Consider the following 16,165-nt stretch of genomic DNA (forward strand, 5'->3'; position numbering starts at 1 on the left):
TTAAAACCTAAAAGATACTCTAAGATGTCATGATTTTCTCGCCCCAATAATCCGAGCTTCAGCTTACTGTCTCAGAGTTCTCAAGCTCCGAAACCTGCTGATGCCTATTCTAAAGCGGCCCCCAAGCTTGGCTGTCCGTCCATACCCGAGGCCCTGAATCCACTCCGTAGGGCGGTGCTGCAAAGGATTCGACTTCTTGGACCCCAAAGACGTCCAAGTTCGATCAAATGGCAAGTAATCTCCACTACTAGGCTGACATTGTCAGGCCACTAGTTAATTCATTGCAAAAGGGCACTGAAAAGTTATTTATTAGATATAGCTGCCGAGCGTTTTTATACTAGATGAGACCCCTTGCAGTGATACATCTATCCCCTTGAGTATTTACATTACTCATGCCCTTGCTTAAATGAAGTCCTTTATCTTCCGTCTAAGATCCCTCCATGCGAACCGAGCGGTCGTATTCTATGCCAGGTGAGGCAGTCCCTCCGCGGCTTAGGGCTACATCATCCCCGTGATTCTGACGACACCCATAGTCTTTGGATGTCACTCAATGTCGTAGTGACTTTGTACAACAAACACGTCCTAACGACCTTTAACTTCCCGATTATTCTCACCACATGGCACCTGGTAGTCACCACACTCGGCGTCAAAGCCTTGGCTATGACAACTCCGTTAGGGGATGATCTAGCAGGATGCACTAGCATGCACGATCACATTCCATCCATTTTACTGGTTGGACTGGCCTTCTCCCTAAATCTTATTCTGAACAATGCAGCATTCGCATATTTAAGCGTCGCCTTTATTCAAATGTTCAAGGTACGCTCACTTCAAAATCATCTAGCTCCCATCTAGTGCTGATCTATCTTAGACAATTAGCCCCGTCGTTGTTTTCCTCGCCGGCTACCTCACTGGCCTCTACTACATACACGCGCGCGGACTTCTAGTCGTCTACACAATCTGTATCGGGGTCACTCTCTCCTCATACACAGAATCAAACCCTAACCTAATCGGCATAATCATGCTCTGCGGCGCTATGGCCTTCGAGGCTGTTCGCCTTCTTCTCGTTGAGATTCTTCTCTCGTCGCGCAAACAAAGCCTTAACCCGTTCCTATCGCTTTACTATTTCAGTCCGGTCTGCGCTGCCTTCTGTTGTATCTTCGCTGTCCTCTTTGAGGCCCATCGGTTCTCGCTCGCCGCAGTTACAGCCACGGGCTTCTGGACGCTATTCGGAAGCGCTCTTTCTGGCTTCATGTTGAACGTCTCGGCTGTTTTACTAATAAGTCGCAGCTCTGCACTAACATTGTCGATATGTGGTGTGCCGAAAGCGATGGTGACTGTTTTTGCATCCACGGCACTTCTGCATGAGGTTGTCACTCCGCTGCAGGTGGGCGGGTTTGGGATCGCCAGTCTCGGTCTATTGGGGTATGGTTTCTGTGATGTTAAAAGGAGACGGGGTGATGTGGACGGATATACGGAGTTGGTTAGCGAGAAGAACATAGAAGATAGTAGAACGGAGAGCAGTACATAACTGTGTCTCGTGAATAATAAAAATACCATATTATCAACCTTTAAACAGTACCTGTCGGTTGACTTGGTCATTGCCCTAAGCAGATATCCTATCGATTCAATGGAATATAAGTATATGCTCGGTGGGTAAAAGTGAAGTGTCATTTCTAAACTACAATCTGCCTAGCTATTTAAGGGGCCGCTCGGGACACACCCTTCTGGCTCGGGGCACACCTACCTCCGCTCGGGGCACACCCCCCAGTCACGTGTCAGCGATAAGATAAGAACTTTGAGTTCGAGAGGGGGGGGGGTCCTTCCTAATTCGGAACGAAACGATTAAAGAGTATATCTATCTTATACCACAAAAACAAAGATACGGAGTTTTATGCCCATATAAAGGTTGTTAAAAAAAGACAGGAGAAGAGATTTAACATAGTTTCAAAGCATTTCAAGTTAGTACATCATACATAGAGAAAAAGTGATCAGTGATATTCGTAGTCCTCTTTATTACGTCTAACGTGCCTGATCCTTCTTCCATATCGAGATTTCTGGCTCATAAGGGCTGCAAGGGGGTCAGGCGATAAAGAACGGACAATAGAGCTTGCAGGCCGCCTATCACGCTTGCGAGTTACGGTAGAAGGCGGAATCAGATTAGAAAAGGGAGTTTGCTCAGAGATTTCCGTAAAATTATAGGTTTCTTTTGCTAGCATCTCTGTGGGGGCGTTATCTAGAACTGCGGGTGGGAATAAAGGGATAACTGGGTTATTTCGTGAGCCAGTTGGCCTGCCAATTCGAGTAGGATTCTCGCTGACAAGGACCCTTTCAAATTCAGATAGCCTGCGCGCAGTTCCAGTGATCCGATCAGGTCGTAAGGCGGGTGGGAATCTAATTATATTATTAGATGATCCCGAAGGTCTTCCCCGAACAGAAGAAACAATGAGAGATTCAAGAATCATTACGCGGGGGTCAGGGAGAGGCATATCCTTTAGCAAATATAGATGCTACTGCTTGTAGAAGTTATCTAACTTTAGGGACTGCTGTATCTCGATACAGCGCTTGATAATATGAATGCAAGGGAGGCCTATTGTTACGCGCGTAAAAGCTTTATAAATATCAGGAATAGGACGCTTGCTTGCAAGGAAATAGCGCTCGTAGTTCTGCCGAACCAGCGTTAATGCCTTCTGCGATATCTTCGTCAAAATATCACCAAATAAGAACGTTCTTAGGAGAGTTATTGGCTTAAATCCTTGCTGAGCTTGACGTGCTTTATTGCACTGATCATGGACGTGCGTAATCGTGCGGTTAAAGGACTGAATAATGTAGACATGATCAGCAATATAGGTGCCAAGGTCCGATTTAAACCGTACATGAGCTCGTTTGCCGCGTGAGGTTGTCCGCAGGCTAATATAGAAGTAGGAATTGGTAAAACACTTGAGAATACGCTTTTTCGTGATCGCATTAAGCCATTCCTTTTCAATATAGTTTACTAACGGGCCAAAGATCTCGCCATTATACAGGTCTTTGAACCTTTCCAGGCCTGGTCTGACTGTTCAACTGTAGGGGTTTCAATAACATTCCACCACTCATTCAACATGAGCTTCTAGCGTGCGTGGACCTCTGCATGAAATGCTTTTATAGCATCCTTATCCTTCGGATCTGGTGCAGTATCCATACTATCTCGAAGATCTTTGCGGAAACATATACGAGCTTTAGAAAGGATGTTCTGGTTCACATGCGAAAGGCATATAAGAATATCAGTTGTAGGAAAGACCTCTTTACATGCATTAATAAGTGCCTGCTCTTTATCCGTAAGAATCGTCAGTGGTGGCCGGGCTGCAAGATAGGTATATATCTTGGCTAAGTTCCGAATAGCGAAGTCATATGATGGCTGCTTCTCATTGTGCACAAAGGCGGATCCCGCGTAGAAAGTATAGCCTGTAAACGTAACTCCAGTAATATCTAGAAGTGGCATCTTGTACTTGTTCGTCTTGTAAGTATAATCCATAATAAGGATGTATGGATTGCGCTAGAGGAATTCAAGGCAGCTTCGATAGGTGCAAAAGAGGCCTGTTAAACGATTATCTCCATCTAGCATGTGGTTGAATAGCCAATTTCCTTCTTTTGGGAGAACAGTCAAGAGTGCCTGTATTAGAGGGCGACTATCAAGGAATTCACGATAAAGGTTTTGCTATAGGTTATAGATATCCCGTAGGATTAGGTCGTTAGAGTCATTCTGCTGAGCTGCCTCAAGAATCTGACGCGGGTGGACACCAGCATTTAGTTGCGCTATAATAATTTCAAGAAGCTTTTTTCTCTCCCGGATGCGAAGGCGTGGGACTGTATATATTGGTAAATCTTCATGATTATGACTAACGTTTTTGATCTCCAAGATATACGTTGTTCTTTGTCGACAACGAATATTGGCACGGAAAGGACAGTTGGCACAGCATGTATTAGTTTGTCGGACCCGATTCTCTTCCCTAACTCGATCTTTGTAGGTGCCGCTGCGGTCACAGTGCAAATACTGAACTAATATCTCATTATCTTTGGGATCTCGTTTTAATATCTTGGTTGTAAGCGCGTAGCCGTACTGCTTAGTAAAATTATCAAGGAACTCTCGAGCTGCGGCGTCGGATTCAAATGAACGATCAGTAGGCGGAGGAAGAGGGCTAACAAAAGTATCTTCGAAAGTATCTTGGTCAGTATTAGTAGGTAATTGCTCAATAGGATCCTCTAGTAATTCCCTAGGCGATTCGCTAGAGAGATTGAACGCGATTTCAGGTGCGAGGGCATTCTCTAGAGGCGTTATACGTTCTTCCAGGATATCAACGTTATTACCGTTAGGAAGCAGCACTTCATACTCGTAGTCAAAGTTAACGAGCGCATCAAAGAGATATCTGTTGCCATCCATAGTGCCAGCAGCGCAGAGAGCGAGGTTGTAGTAGAAGTAATAGAGAGATAAAATCAACAAATATTCTTTTAAGTTCTTATCTTATCGCTGACACGTGACTGGGGGTGTGCCCCGAGCGGAGGTAGGTGTGCCCCGAGCCAGAAGAGTGTGTCCCGAGCGGCCCCCGCTATTTATAGTTCCACTTGTTTACACCTATGCATTCCTGATCCCTTGGTATGCCATTTAGAATTAATGTAACCATAGGCCAAGCAAGGTGCTTTGCGGTATGTGGATTAGGTCAGGATACTCCACCTCTCTGGCCTGGTTGACAATATTGTTCCAACAGTACCTTTACAGGCTAACTATTCTAGTTTTGCTAACGTAATCCACGGCCGAGCCGTCCACTTCCCCCGCAACCATCATGAATTTGAAGTTTTACGACTAACAACATCATTGAATCAGACTGTATGAAATATAAAATGAATAGCTATTTACTAGGGCAGCTTCGTATTGTATGTCTCTCACAGTCACTGCAGCGTGGTGGAGCGCGTTGGCGAGACACAGGTGTAGACTCATCAACCTGCTCATTAAGCTGCGTATCAAGCCGCTGAGTGCGGTCACGGCCTTCCTGTACAGATATAAGGAGATCATTTCCTAGTGACGTGCGTTTCCTTGCATCTTTCTTTATTTTTCGCTCATTTTCAGCTCGTAGAACCTTTATTTCTTATTGAAGAAGAAGGTTCGTATTCATTGCCATTTGCGCAGCTTTTTCAAGATGTTGAATATGAGAGACTGGACTGCTAGAAATTGTTCTTTTCTTTTGAAGACTTCTTTGTAGTCTTTGAACCTTACGATAAATCTGGCGAGAGTTCTGAGGTATTTGAAAAGCCGATGATATTGAGCCTCCAGTAAGTAATGGTAGTGTTAGTGTGCGAAGTTAAAAGGTGATTTTCTCAAGAACTCGGTCTTGATCAAGTGGTTTAAGACCTGATCCTGCAAAGTCACTGCATATGTTTTTTGAGTAAAGACTTCTTCACGTGCAGAAGGATATAGGTGTAAAAAATCCCCTTTGTTAATATGGTTATTTCCAGCCGCCATCATCTCCTCAACTAGTTTTTTGTATGCGCATTTAAGCGGTCCAAAAACACCAACATCAAGTGGCTGAAGAAGATGAGATGTATGCGAAGGCATACAAAGACAGATAATTACATTCTCTCTGCAGAAAGTATCAAATTCTGCAGATTGATGACTTGAATGACTGTCAAGAATAAGCAACCGTTTTGCACCAGTTGAATGGTACTTAGAAAAAGGATTAAACACTTGCGATAACTACTTTAGGCCTATTTCGTCTGTTGTCCAGCCATTGGTACTATTGGTAAGCCTCCAATCTAGAGGAAGATTAGGCTCTTGATACCACGGAGCCTAATGTTCCTTCCCTTTTAAGATAACCATCCCTTAGAACTTACACATTCAATAATTGTCACCCATTCGCGATTGCCTTGGATGACTCTTCGAGGTCTTTCACTGCGCTCCACTGCAGTAATAACCTTAAGAGGTTGTACAGAGTCCCATTGCAAAGCCAGTCTCATCAAAGTTCCAGATATCATCTTCATGTATGCCATGTTCTTAAATAGCTTCGCGTATAGTCTCAAACCATAGCTTTATTATCTTTGGATCCTCTTGCTTTGCCCGCTGATATGGAATTCTTCGATTGTATCTTGAACGTAGCTCAGGGCGGCATTTAATAAATGAATAGGCCCAGCTGACTCCAAGAACTGCAGTCGGATCTTGTGTATGCTCGCGAAGTAGTCTACGCCATTCCACGTAGAAATTCGGGTCAAATTGAAAAGCCTCGTTTATCTATATCTAGCAGTCTTTTAAAAAGGACTTCTTCTTCGAGACCTGATAAGTTATGGCCACTAGCGCGTGTTTCTGATCGTGACTGAATTCCATTGAGCCGATCAAGGAATGTGGTCTTTGGCATTCCAAATATTGCTGCAGCCTTTGATTTTGAACGAATTTTTTTGTTATTGTACATAATTATTGTCATTTGAATTCGATTTTCTTGAGATAATGGCATTTTGAGAAATGGCGGTGACTAAATGACGCGTTAAAATATTGAAATATGATTATTGGGAAGTTGCGGGGAAAGTGGACGGCTCGGCCGTGGATTACGTTACACACTCGGCGAAGATATGATCTATGAGTAGTAGTGGCTTTCTGAGCCACATATTATATTTTGACCGCCCATATAGTCCGAACATAACGTATCCGGTAAACGAGCGGGCCACGTAAACGAGCGGGCCACCTCCGCTCCATTTCTGCCCGCAGGCTAAATATAAGGGCCTTTATCAACAAAACAATTGCATTTCTATCTAAAAATCAATTAGGAACTCGATTAGGACATTGTGATCGTCTATGTCCTAGAATATGACAATCACTGCACCGCGGGGGCGCTCGTACGCGTGGCCTGACTGCAGGAAGTGCAGGATCTAGAGGAAGCGTATTTTGAGCTTCATTAACCTCATTCTCGCGCTGAAATCGCTCTAGGCCCCCCTGAATGGCTGATCCCTCCGTAATAGCTAGCTGCCTAGTAGAGCGTCTCCTTTTTCGAAGTTTCTTTTCATGAGAAAGGCGTAATTCGTGGATTTCTTCGCGTGCAAGAATAAGCTCATTAAGATGTAATTCATGACCTTTAATAAGCTTATCAAATCGCGTCTCCAGCGAAGACGAAGGGCTCTGCGTACGCGCTTTAAGCAGCTTCTTTGCTGTAGATGCCTGCTTCTCCAGCTGCCTAGTTGTATAGGGCGTTTTTGGCGCTGAATTGGTTGATCGACTACCTGATGGTGTAGGAGACTTTAGTTGAATATTCAGCTGACTGAGCACCCTATCTGGATTGAATGGAACTAGGCCAGCGCCTGCGAAGCTATTCCGAATAGTATCTGCTTGAAAAGCGCGTTCGCGAGCTTGTGGAAAGGCCTCTAGGAAATCGAGCTTGTTAATATGATTGATTCCTAAGCGAGCTTGCTCCTCTATTAAGTCTCCGTACGCCTTTTTTAAAGGCGCAAACCAGCCCACATCCAAAGGTTGAAGCTTATGGGAGGAATGAGCTGGCACACAGATAGGAATAATGTTATTCTCGCTGCATATCTGATCGAATTGAGGCGTAAGATGACTGCCATGGCCGTCAAGAATAAGAAGACGATATCTTCCAGTTGTACGACCAGTAGTAGTAGGAATGAAGAGATTTGAAGCCAGCGAAGGCCTATCTCATCAGTAGTCTATCCATTTGGACTAACTTCAATCCTACTATCGCGTGGGAGCTTAGTATCTTGATACCAACCCTCGATATGGACCTTCCCTTTGAAGATCACACATGGAGGAAGCGCCTAACCAGTAGAGTTAATACACTCGATCGAAGTAACCCATTCTCGATTGCCTGGCTGTACAAGAGAGGCCTTTCCGTAGTAGTCAGCTCTAGTAAATACTTGTGCAGTAGCTACTAGGCCCATAGCGAAGCCAGTTTCGTCAAAATTGTTGATATCTTCTTGTACGATCCCGTGTTGCATTATCGTGATTTGTACGCAGTTAAACCACTCTTGTATAATCTTAGGGTCTTCGCATTTAGCACGTCGATAATCGTAGCGTCGAGTATAGCGAGTCTTTAAGCGATCTTGTCGCTTAATAAAGTTGTATATCCATTTCTCCCCGACTGATTGGATTGGTGTAGTACCATGTTGAGCGAGTAGAATATTAGCCATTTCTCGTATATGCGAGGGCCGAGGAGGCGCTCCACGTCGATCTAGCGATAGAATCCATTGTACAAGTGATTCTTCTTCATTTTGAGTCATTTTATGATTATTGGCGCGTGTTTCTGCGCGATAAGTATGGCCATTGAGTCGTCGCTGGAGAGTTATTCGAGGAATATTATAGACGCGTGCTGCTTCACAAATATTGGGTATTTCTTGCTTATTTAAAGCCGAGATAGCAAGTAAGATTCTCCCCTCCTGTTCTGCTGAATTTTGAAGATTTTGACACGCTTTTGGAGGCATGGTTGGTGGTTGAATTGAGGGAGGTTTTCGATCGGAGCCAAAACGCGTGAGGTGACCCCGCTCGCTTACGTGGCCCGCTCGTTTACCGGATACGTTAACTCTCGTCTCACTTACCGTTCGTTCCTTTTGAAGGAAAAGGAGATAGAGATGAAGGAGACATCTAAAGCGAGAAAAACATACAACAGCAGGGATTCGCTGGTGGTCATCCACCCAACTACTAACCTGCCGGCGTGTGGCTTAAGTACGGCTGAGCGGACGGGAAGCCCTGTTCTCCACACCCTGTGGTCGTATGTATATGACATCTCTAAATATTGGCTCATAGAGAGCGTTAAAAGTAGTCCCATATGGCTAACCAGGACTGTCGGCCCCAGTCGATATGTTGGCTATCGCTCGCGCCCTTGAAAGGCTCAAGCCCTACTTATGATAGCATCCAGTGGCTGCGGAGTGCGTCCAGGAGACCACTAGAGAACATATTTCACTGCTAGTTTCCTGTATGATTGTTGATTTGTAATACGAGGGACGATTAATTGCTCTTAATCACTTCTATGGAACCGAGGGTTTATTTAAAGTCAGATTAAATACAGATGTAATTAAGTCTGAATAGAATTTTATACGTGTCTAGAGCTATACTCGCGGTATCGATTGTCAGGGAATCCAGTCTGGTACCGTCTATCAAAAAGACTTTCAAGTAGACGGTAACCCTGATCGCTGGGCATTGGAATATCAATTCCATGCCTAGAAAACCCCAAAGTTTTTTATATGGACAAGGAGCGGAAGATTGCTACCGACTGTATATCATCAGAGGGGAGAGTGTAAGGGTTCTAATCGCCGCTTATGAATTTAATAGTTCGCGATAGAGCCTCTCTTCAGGGTAGCCGAGATTCGGTAGAAGCATCGAAACACACATCACACTATATCGCAGTAGTAAACATCCACTCGCATAGACCAAAGTAATATTCTACCCACGCTGATTCCAACGCTATGGGCAATGGTTTGTCCTAATGTTTTGTTAAAGTATTCAGCGTGCGGTTCGACTAATCTCGGGCCAACCACAACGAGAAAATACATAAGGAACCGCAGCGTGTTTCAGTGCAGCCAGTAAGTGGATAGATAGACAGTCGGAGTTTTATATTTGAATTCTTTAGCTATGCTACAAATTAAGCTCCAATTTTATACACCTAGCGATCCAGGTGCCTAGACCATGCTCAGATTGCAGCAGTCTTATATAGACTGACACTGAACGTAACAAGAAAGAGGAAAATAAATTGTCAAATTTAAAAAAGTAAATACCTTATAGTTTATTGATAAGCCCTGTATAGTACATACGACCACAGGGTGTGGAGAACAGGGCTTCCCGTCCGCTCAGCCGTACTTAAGCCACACGCCGGCAGGTTAGTAGTTGGGTGGGTGACCACCAGCGAATCCCTGCTGTTGTATGTTTTATCTTTTTCGAAAAGAATATTTTTAGTCTATTTGTTATACATTTTTGCTTTGTTTGATTGCATCCATGAGTGGATAGGCTGGTGGTGGGAATTCTTCTCTACACATTATGAGATGATAGTATACCCAATTGTTTCCCCTGCCTAATGAATCGTTACTGAGGGAACACCTTATATGATGACTCTTCCGTTAAACTTGCGATACCAAGGAGCCGAGGAGGAGTATTGCAATGCCCAAGGCATCCGAGTTTACATGCCCTTCGGTAATCCTAACTCTGCCAGGGACTCGGTCAGCCCTAACCTGACCCAGTTATCAACTTCCTTCGTCGTGGCCACCGCAATCACCCCCAGCATACCCAACGAATTCATCCCGGCCTCCTTATTAATCGCACCTCGTCTTCTCGGCAACACGACCATCCACCTCTTGGTGAGAATCATGTTATGCGGACAGGCCGCTTCGGACGGCGCACTCGCCGCATGTTCACCACGGTCCTCGCCCACCCGCGTAGCCTGGCCCAGCAGCTCCTTATAAACACCAACCAACGCAGAAGACGTCAGTGTCGTGTCCTTTTCAAACCGCCGAAAGAACCACTTAAATGGAACCTTCGTCTCGGGTACCTCCCCTTCGACAGAATTCAGAAACGCCGCGAAACTATTATCCGGCAAGGGCATCACCTGCAGATGTTTATGCAGCCGACTACATCCGCCATCTCGCCCGCAGTTGTAGAAAACAACGTAGTCGGTCTCAGCGGCGTTCAGGATCCGCCACGCAATGTGCAAATCGGCCTCGTCGAGCGGCTCATATTGGCATCGGTATCCGTCACCGGTCAGAGGCATGAGGTAGGGTTGCGCAAAGCAGAACTTGTTCACGGTTATCAAATGGGTGTCTGTTTCGTCAATTTCAAATCCGGTGGTGCTGATATCGCTACCGTCTCGCTTTTCGGGCTCCTGACTGGTAGTTTCGGGCTCGGGCTGTGAGTAGGTAAGGGTGGGCTTTTTGGCAAGGTCAGAGGTAAGGACGAATTAGAACTTGAGAATCAAGTTAGCATGTGCTTGGTTTGAATGATGATTGAAGGAGTTATTCTTACTTTGAGGTTGCCGTCAATATGCTCGATGATCTGTTGTTTGTCGTCATATAAAACGAGGCCGGATTCGACAAGGCGGTCGAATTTGGAGAGAATCAGGGACTCATCCATGGCTGGGGGGATTCTTTCGATTGTGGATGGTATTGGAATGAGGTCTATAGTCTGAGTGGTTGTAGGAAACATGGAAACCCAGGGAGTTTCATCTTATAAACGGAGCATTGCCTAAAGTAAGTGGAGAGTGGGATCTTAGATCTGACAGATAAGGAACCATGCCAAGTGGAGTTTGAACGTAAAAGCTCACGACGCCGATCACCCTGCCAACTTTCTGGCAAGATTTATATCTAACAACATTTCTAGTACTGTCAAGGGATGCCTGTGCTCGTTGTATACGAAGGATTCAGATCCCTGTCGCTCGTCGTAAGAATCAATTGCGGAAGACCGGTTCGGGCAAGCCGGAAGCGAATCAGCCCTGAACTAACTTGGAAGGTGGTCGTGCTTAAGAAATACTCCCCGACAACAGAAAGAAGAGTTTGATGTCGCGTACTTTTTTTACAGTCATTGGATGAATACTAACAACTCTCCTAGTGTACCGGAGGATGTTAAAAGACGTATGGAATGCCGAGTCAGTAGTACCTCGAAATTATCACTTTACTTATCATAAGTATGAACCCCTCTTTAGATCCACCAGCCTTGTGAAATTCACGCTATATGACGCTATCCTCCGCCTTACTACACAACGAGCATGTGATATCTCATAGGCATTGGGTTTATATGGCGTACGGGCTCGAAGTTCTGCTTCATTCGGCGAAGCGCCTGCATAGCCTGTCGTTTCAATAGATAGGCTCCACCAGGTTAATAGAATTTTGATTGATTGATTGATTGATTGATCTCATAGGTGGCCTGTAGTGAAAAGGCTTGAGGCAGTCGGGTTGAGGCTTAGCTGTCTTCGATGCTCATGGCTAGATTATAGACATGGTATTCGAAACTCGGAAGCCTTCGCAATCAGACCATGGAGATATGACCATTTGATATTCCCCTCCTTTGACTAGAATTGGAATTTCGTAATCTAAAGCAACGCAACATACAGATGACAACATCTTATTGTTGTATTCTGCGATGTTACATTTTTACTTTTTTTACATGGACTTCAATAGAAACACGATTTCCAAGATTGAAAATGCTTAATACGTGAAAATACAGGCCCACGGACAGTTTAGAGCAATTACAGCGGTCTAATAATAGCACGTCTTGGCTTTCAAGTCCCTTCAAATCTCCTTTAAAATCCCATCTTAACCCGCCCCCGGAGAATCGCAAGAACTGCGCGAATTCGTTGACAGAAACCACCACATTGGGCTTTCGTCCTCGCTACCTTGTTAAACAATATGAATACCCAGGAAACGGAACGTGAAAGACGCGATGCAACTGAGGATGAAGTCAACATCCTACCCCATGTAGTGGACTCGATCCCGTTCATTGTTTGGATAGCGCTTGTAGCCGGTACATCGGAAAGATTCACATTCTACGCCGTCTCTGCACCATGGAGTAAGATTCTAAAACCATCAAAGAAAATTCCAACGGTTGCTAACCGCCTACAGAGAACTACATCCAAAATGATCGCGACAGTACCGCTGTCCCCGGAGTTCTAGGTCTCGGTCAAAGAACTGCGACCAATATCTCAAGCGCCTTCTTTTTCTTCTCGTTCTTGGCCCCTGCCGTTCGCTATCCTTTCGGACGTATGGCTAGGACGATATAAAACTCTGTGCATTTCCTTTATGTGGGATCCGCGAGCCGTTCAGGTACCAGTTGAAGCTGATTATCGGCAGTCTGAATCTCCGTGGGTGTATATTTCACTTTGTTACCTCGCTTCCAGTAATATCTCAAAATTCTACCAAAATTTTTGGATTGGCTTTTGCAATGGTCCTTCTGGGTCTGGGAACCGGGGGTGTTAAAGTTACTGTCTCCCCATTTATAGGTGATCAATACACAACCTCGGCTCCACAGTTGGTCGTCACGAAGAGAGGCGAGAGGGTCATCGCCGACCGCACGTTGACCCTGCAATACATATACAATATTTTCTACTGGTATAGAACACCTCGTTGCAGATCTGCTCATTGCAGCTGATACTATTGAAGGCTCACCAATATTGGAAGTCTCTCTTTGATTGCCTCGACCTTCTTGGAGAAAGAAGTTGGCTTTTGGGCCGCTTACCTCCTGCCATTGTGTTCTGTCAGGGTTTCAATCCATTTGCTATTATTTAGGCAGAGATCATATGGTAAGCGAGAAGTGTTAACTTTCAGTTACTTGATTACAGAGGTACTGGAAGTGCTGAACTTTGAAAAGTCAAAATCACACCACAGGGAAATGTTTTGCCTCAGGCAGCCAAGGTTCTTGCATACTCCGCCCGAGAACGATTTCGCCTCGAGGCGGCAAAACCGGCATTCCAAGCGGAGAAATATGGCCGATCCGTCCCTTGGGTTAATCAGTTTGTCTCGGAGATCAAAAGGGGTCTCGTAGCCTGCAAAGTCATGTACGTTGTCGTGCCAATCGGTTGATTAGGCTTACTCGGTTACTAACGTTGAAACTAGGGCTTGCTTTGTACCTTTTTACCTATGCATGAACCAAATTACCAACAATCTTGTCTCGCAAGCAGGTCAGATGCAGCTAGGCGCAATTCCCAATGACACGATTCAAGCTCTCACCCCAATCGCTTATGTTCTGCTCGGCCCAATCATCCAAAAGCTTCTCTACCCCGGTCTTCAAAATCAGGGGATCGCATTCGGGTCAATCGCTCGCATGACCTGATCGTTTGTCCTGATGAGCTCGTCGATGGCATTTGCTGCAGGGTTGCAAAAGCTGATCTATACACGGGGACCATGCTACGAGTCCCCACTGACTTGTCCGGATTCTGACGGAGAAAGAACACCCAACAATATCAGCGTCTGGGCGCAAGCCCCTGTCTACTTCCTGCCTGCATTTGCCGAGACCTTGGGATTCACCACCCTGTCTGAATACAGTTACTCGAAAGCGCCTAAAGACATGCGCAGCCTAGTGCAGGCCCTGCGACAGGTTACCGTTGGGGTCGGATCCGCTTTGGGGATAGCTCTCTCAGCAGTGGCAGTGGATCCGAAGGTGATGTACATGTATACGGGATTGGCGGCGACAATGATTGTCGTTGCTCCGGGTTTCTGGGCGGCCTTTAGGCGTTACGACAGGATTGACGATGAGTTGAATGGTATTGGGTTAATACAGCCAGATGAACGTGACGAGATGGAAGAGACTACGTCTAATACGCGTCCACGAGAAGCGTATTTTCAAGGTCACTCCATCTGAACATATATCGTAATAGTGGTTTGTATCTAGTAAAGTTGAATTCTTTCCGTTACTTGATACTAGACGCACTGGAAATAGGGAAATGTTTCGCCTCAGGCAGCAAAGACTCATGCGTACTCCGCCCGACAACGATTTCGACCGCATTCCAAGCAGAGTTTTGACCAGATCGCATAATAATCATTACCCAGACAGTTTGGGGCCAGAGTACTCCGTCGGACTCTCGGACTTTGCCAAGACATCCACCACACTCCGAATGCAATGAGATCCAGATTTGAGTACCAGAGAACTGCGGCGAAAGAACGAGCACTCATCATCCCCGGGGTTTTTTATAAATCAATCAATCCAGATGAATAATGGAGGACACGAGACAAGATATAAAGCAAGCAGCGCTGCTGCACAAACTCTTGTCCCTTCCTCACTCAGAAATCATTCAATTCCAAGATTGCAAACATGAAGGAAGCTCTCATCAACAAATCGCTGACCGTGACGGTCCAGGAGACCGACCGGTCTGTCCCTGTACCTGGTCAGATTCCCATCCGTGTGGTCGTCGCCGGTCTCAACCCGAAGGATTGGAAACTGCCGAGCTGGTTCCTGGGGGGCCCGCCTTCTAATTAGGGTGATGACATCGCAGGCTACGTCGAAGCTGTCGGTGACGGCGTGCTATGATTTAAGCGCGGTGATAAAGTGGCAGCCCTGTACTAGATGTTCACTCCACATGGCGCGTGGGCCGAGTATGCTCTTGCTTGGGAGCATACCACCTTCCATCTGCCGGAGCAGACGAGCCTCGAGGGTAAGGCGATCTGACCAACTATCCTCATTTCTTTTGGTGTTTGACTCTGGTTGGCTGACACCCAATTTCTCGTCTTCTAGAGGCCGCGACGATACCTATAGCGGCAACAACCGCCGCGCTCGGCCTGTACCAGCGCCTCCGTCTTCCTCTGCCCTGGAGCCCTACCAAGGAATCCCTTCCCCTGGTGATATACGGCGGTTCCACCGCGATTGGCACTTTTGCGATCAAACTGGCGACTCTCTCCAACATCCACCCTCTAATTGTCGTGGCAGGAAAGGGAGCCCCTTTCGTCTAAATGCTCATCGACCGCGCCAAGAGCGACACGATCATTGACTACCGCAACCAGAGCGATGAGACCCTTAAATCCCAAATTACTGCCGCCGCAGGGGGCCTGCCCATCCATCACGCCTACGACGCCGTCGCGGAGAATGGTACTACCACCCGCATCCTAGGTGCGGCTCTCACGGCGCCTGGAACGGTCGCCGCAGCGTGGCTGCCGAAAGAAGAAGAGGTAGCTCCGTCGGGAATCCAGATCGGTAATCTGATGGTGAATTCGGTGCACGCCGATCCAGCAACGCAAGACAATACTGCCAAAGATGATCGCGAATTTGGGGCTGTCTTTTCTGGTTTCTTTGGTCGAGCGTTGGCGCAGAAGTCGTTTTCGGGCCATCCCTTCGAAGTGCGCGCCGGCGGATTGCGTGCGATTGAAGGGGGCTTGAAGGACTTATAGGCGGGCAAGGCCTCGGCTGTGAAGTACGTCGTGCGGATCGAGGAGACGAATTGAGTTTTCCGGTAGTTAGCTACCTTTTTCGAGTCTTTTTTGTGTCTCCGTGGAATGCAAATTGCTTTTTAAAATAGACCCAATGATAGAAATGGGCTCGACCCCTTAGCTTTTGAAGGCTGTTGGTTTTTTATGGATGGCAAATCCCATCCGGTAAAACGTGAAGCGGGCGTGTCCTGTAGTTGCCGAGTCACGATTTCTGTCCAGTATTGGTTTAATACACCATTAACAATCCCTATGAGCAGACGAAATCAGTCTCACTCGGCGATGTGGTCGAGACAGCGCTCCCACG

The 16,165-nt window shown here is 46.2% G+C and overlaps 5 protein-coding genes across 5 annotated transcripts; 3 read left to right on the forward strand and 2 right to left on the reverse strand.

The window, feature by feature from the left end:
* Positions 1–406: 406 nt before the first annotated feature.
* On the forward strand, positions 407–1,528 carry KD926_002935 (uncharacterized protein; the record flags this gene model as incomplete). Its single annotated transcript, XM_053094511.1, has 3 exons — positions 407–471; positions 534–816; positions 869–1,528. 3 exons carry the CDS (start codon positions 407–409, stop codon positions 1,526–1,528), a joined length of 1,008 nt encoding a protein of 335 aa, XP_052950727.1.
* A 1,578-nt stretch (positions 1,529–3,106) lies between these two features.
* KD926_002936 (transposase) lies at positions 3,107–4,417 on the reverse strand (the record flags this gene model as incomplete). The annotated part of the gene is made up of 2 exons (XM_053094512.1): positions 3,107–3,532; positions 3,974–4,417. 2 exons carry the CDS (start codon positions 4,415–4,417, stop codon positions 3,107–3,109), a joined length of 870 nt encoding a protein of 289 aa, XP_052950728.1.
* Positions 4,418–10,136: 5,719 nt separating this feature from the next.
* Positions 10,137–11,083, reverse strand: KD926_002937 (uncharacterized protein; the record flags this gene model as incomplete). The annotated part of the gene is made up of 2 exons (XM_053094514.1): positions 10,137–10,880; positions 10,976–11,083. 2 exons carry the CDS (start codon positions 11,081–11,083, stop codon positions 10,137–10,139), a joined length of 852 nt encoding a protein of 283 aa, XP_052950729.1.
* A 1,271-nt stretch (positions 11,084–12,354) lies between these two features.
* On the forward strand, positions 12,355–14,302 carry KD926_002938 (oligopeptide transporter; the record flags this gene model as incomplete). The annotated part of the gene is made up of 7 exons (XM_053094515.1): positions 12,355–12,514; positions 12,568–12,705; positions 12,945–13,053; positions 13,105–13,244; positions 13,313–13,499; positions 13,558–13,752; positions 13,891–14,302. The coding sequence occupies 7 exons, from the start codon at positions 12,355–12,357 to the stop codon at positions 14,300–14,302; spliced, it is 1,341 nt and encodes a 446-aa protein (XP_052950730.1).
* Positions 14,303–15,387: 1,085 nt separating this feature from the next.
* KD926_002939 (quinone oxidoreductase) lies at positions 15,388–15,822 on the forward strand (the record flags this gene model as incomplete). The annotated part of the gene is made up of 1 exon (XM_053094516.1): positions 15,388–15,822. One exon carries the CDS (start codon positions 15,388–15,390, stop codon positions 15,820–15,822), a length of 435 nt encoding a protein of 144 aa, XP_052950731.1.
* Positions 15,823–16,165: the final 343 nt, after the last annotated feature.

Source organism: Aspergillus affinis, assembly GCF_023601865.1.
Source record: "Aspergillus affinis strain CMG 70 chromosome Unknown NODE_166_length_62455_cov_94_383084, whole genome shotgun sequence".
NCBI classification, from domain to species: Eukaryota; Fungi; Ascomycota; class Eurotiomycetes; order Eurotiales; family Aspergillaceae; genus Aspergillus; species Aspergillus affinis.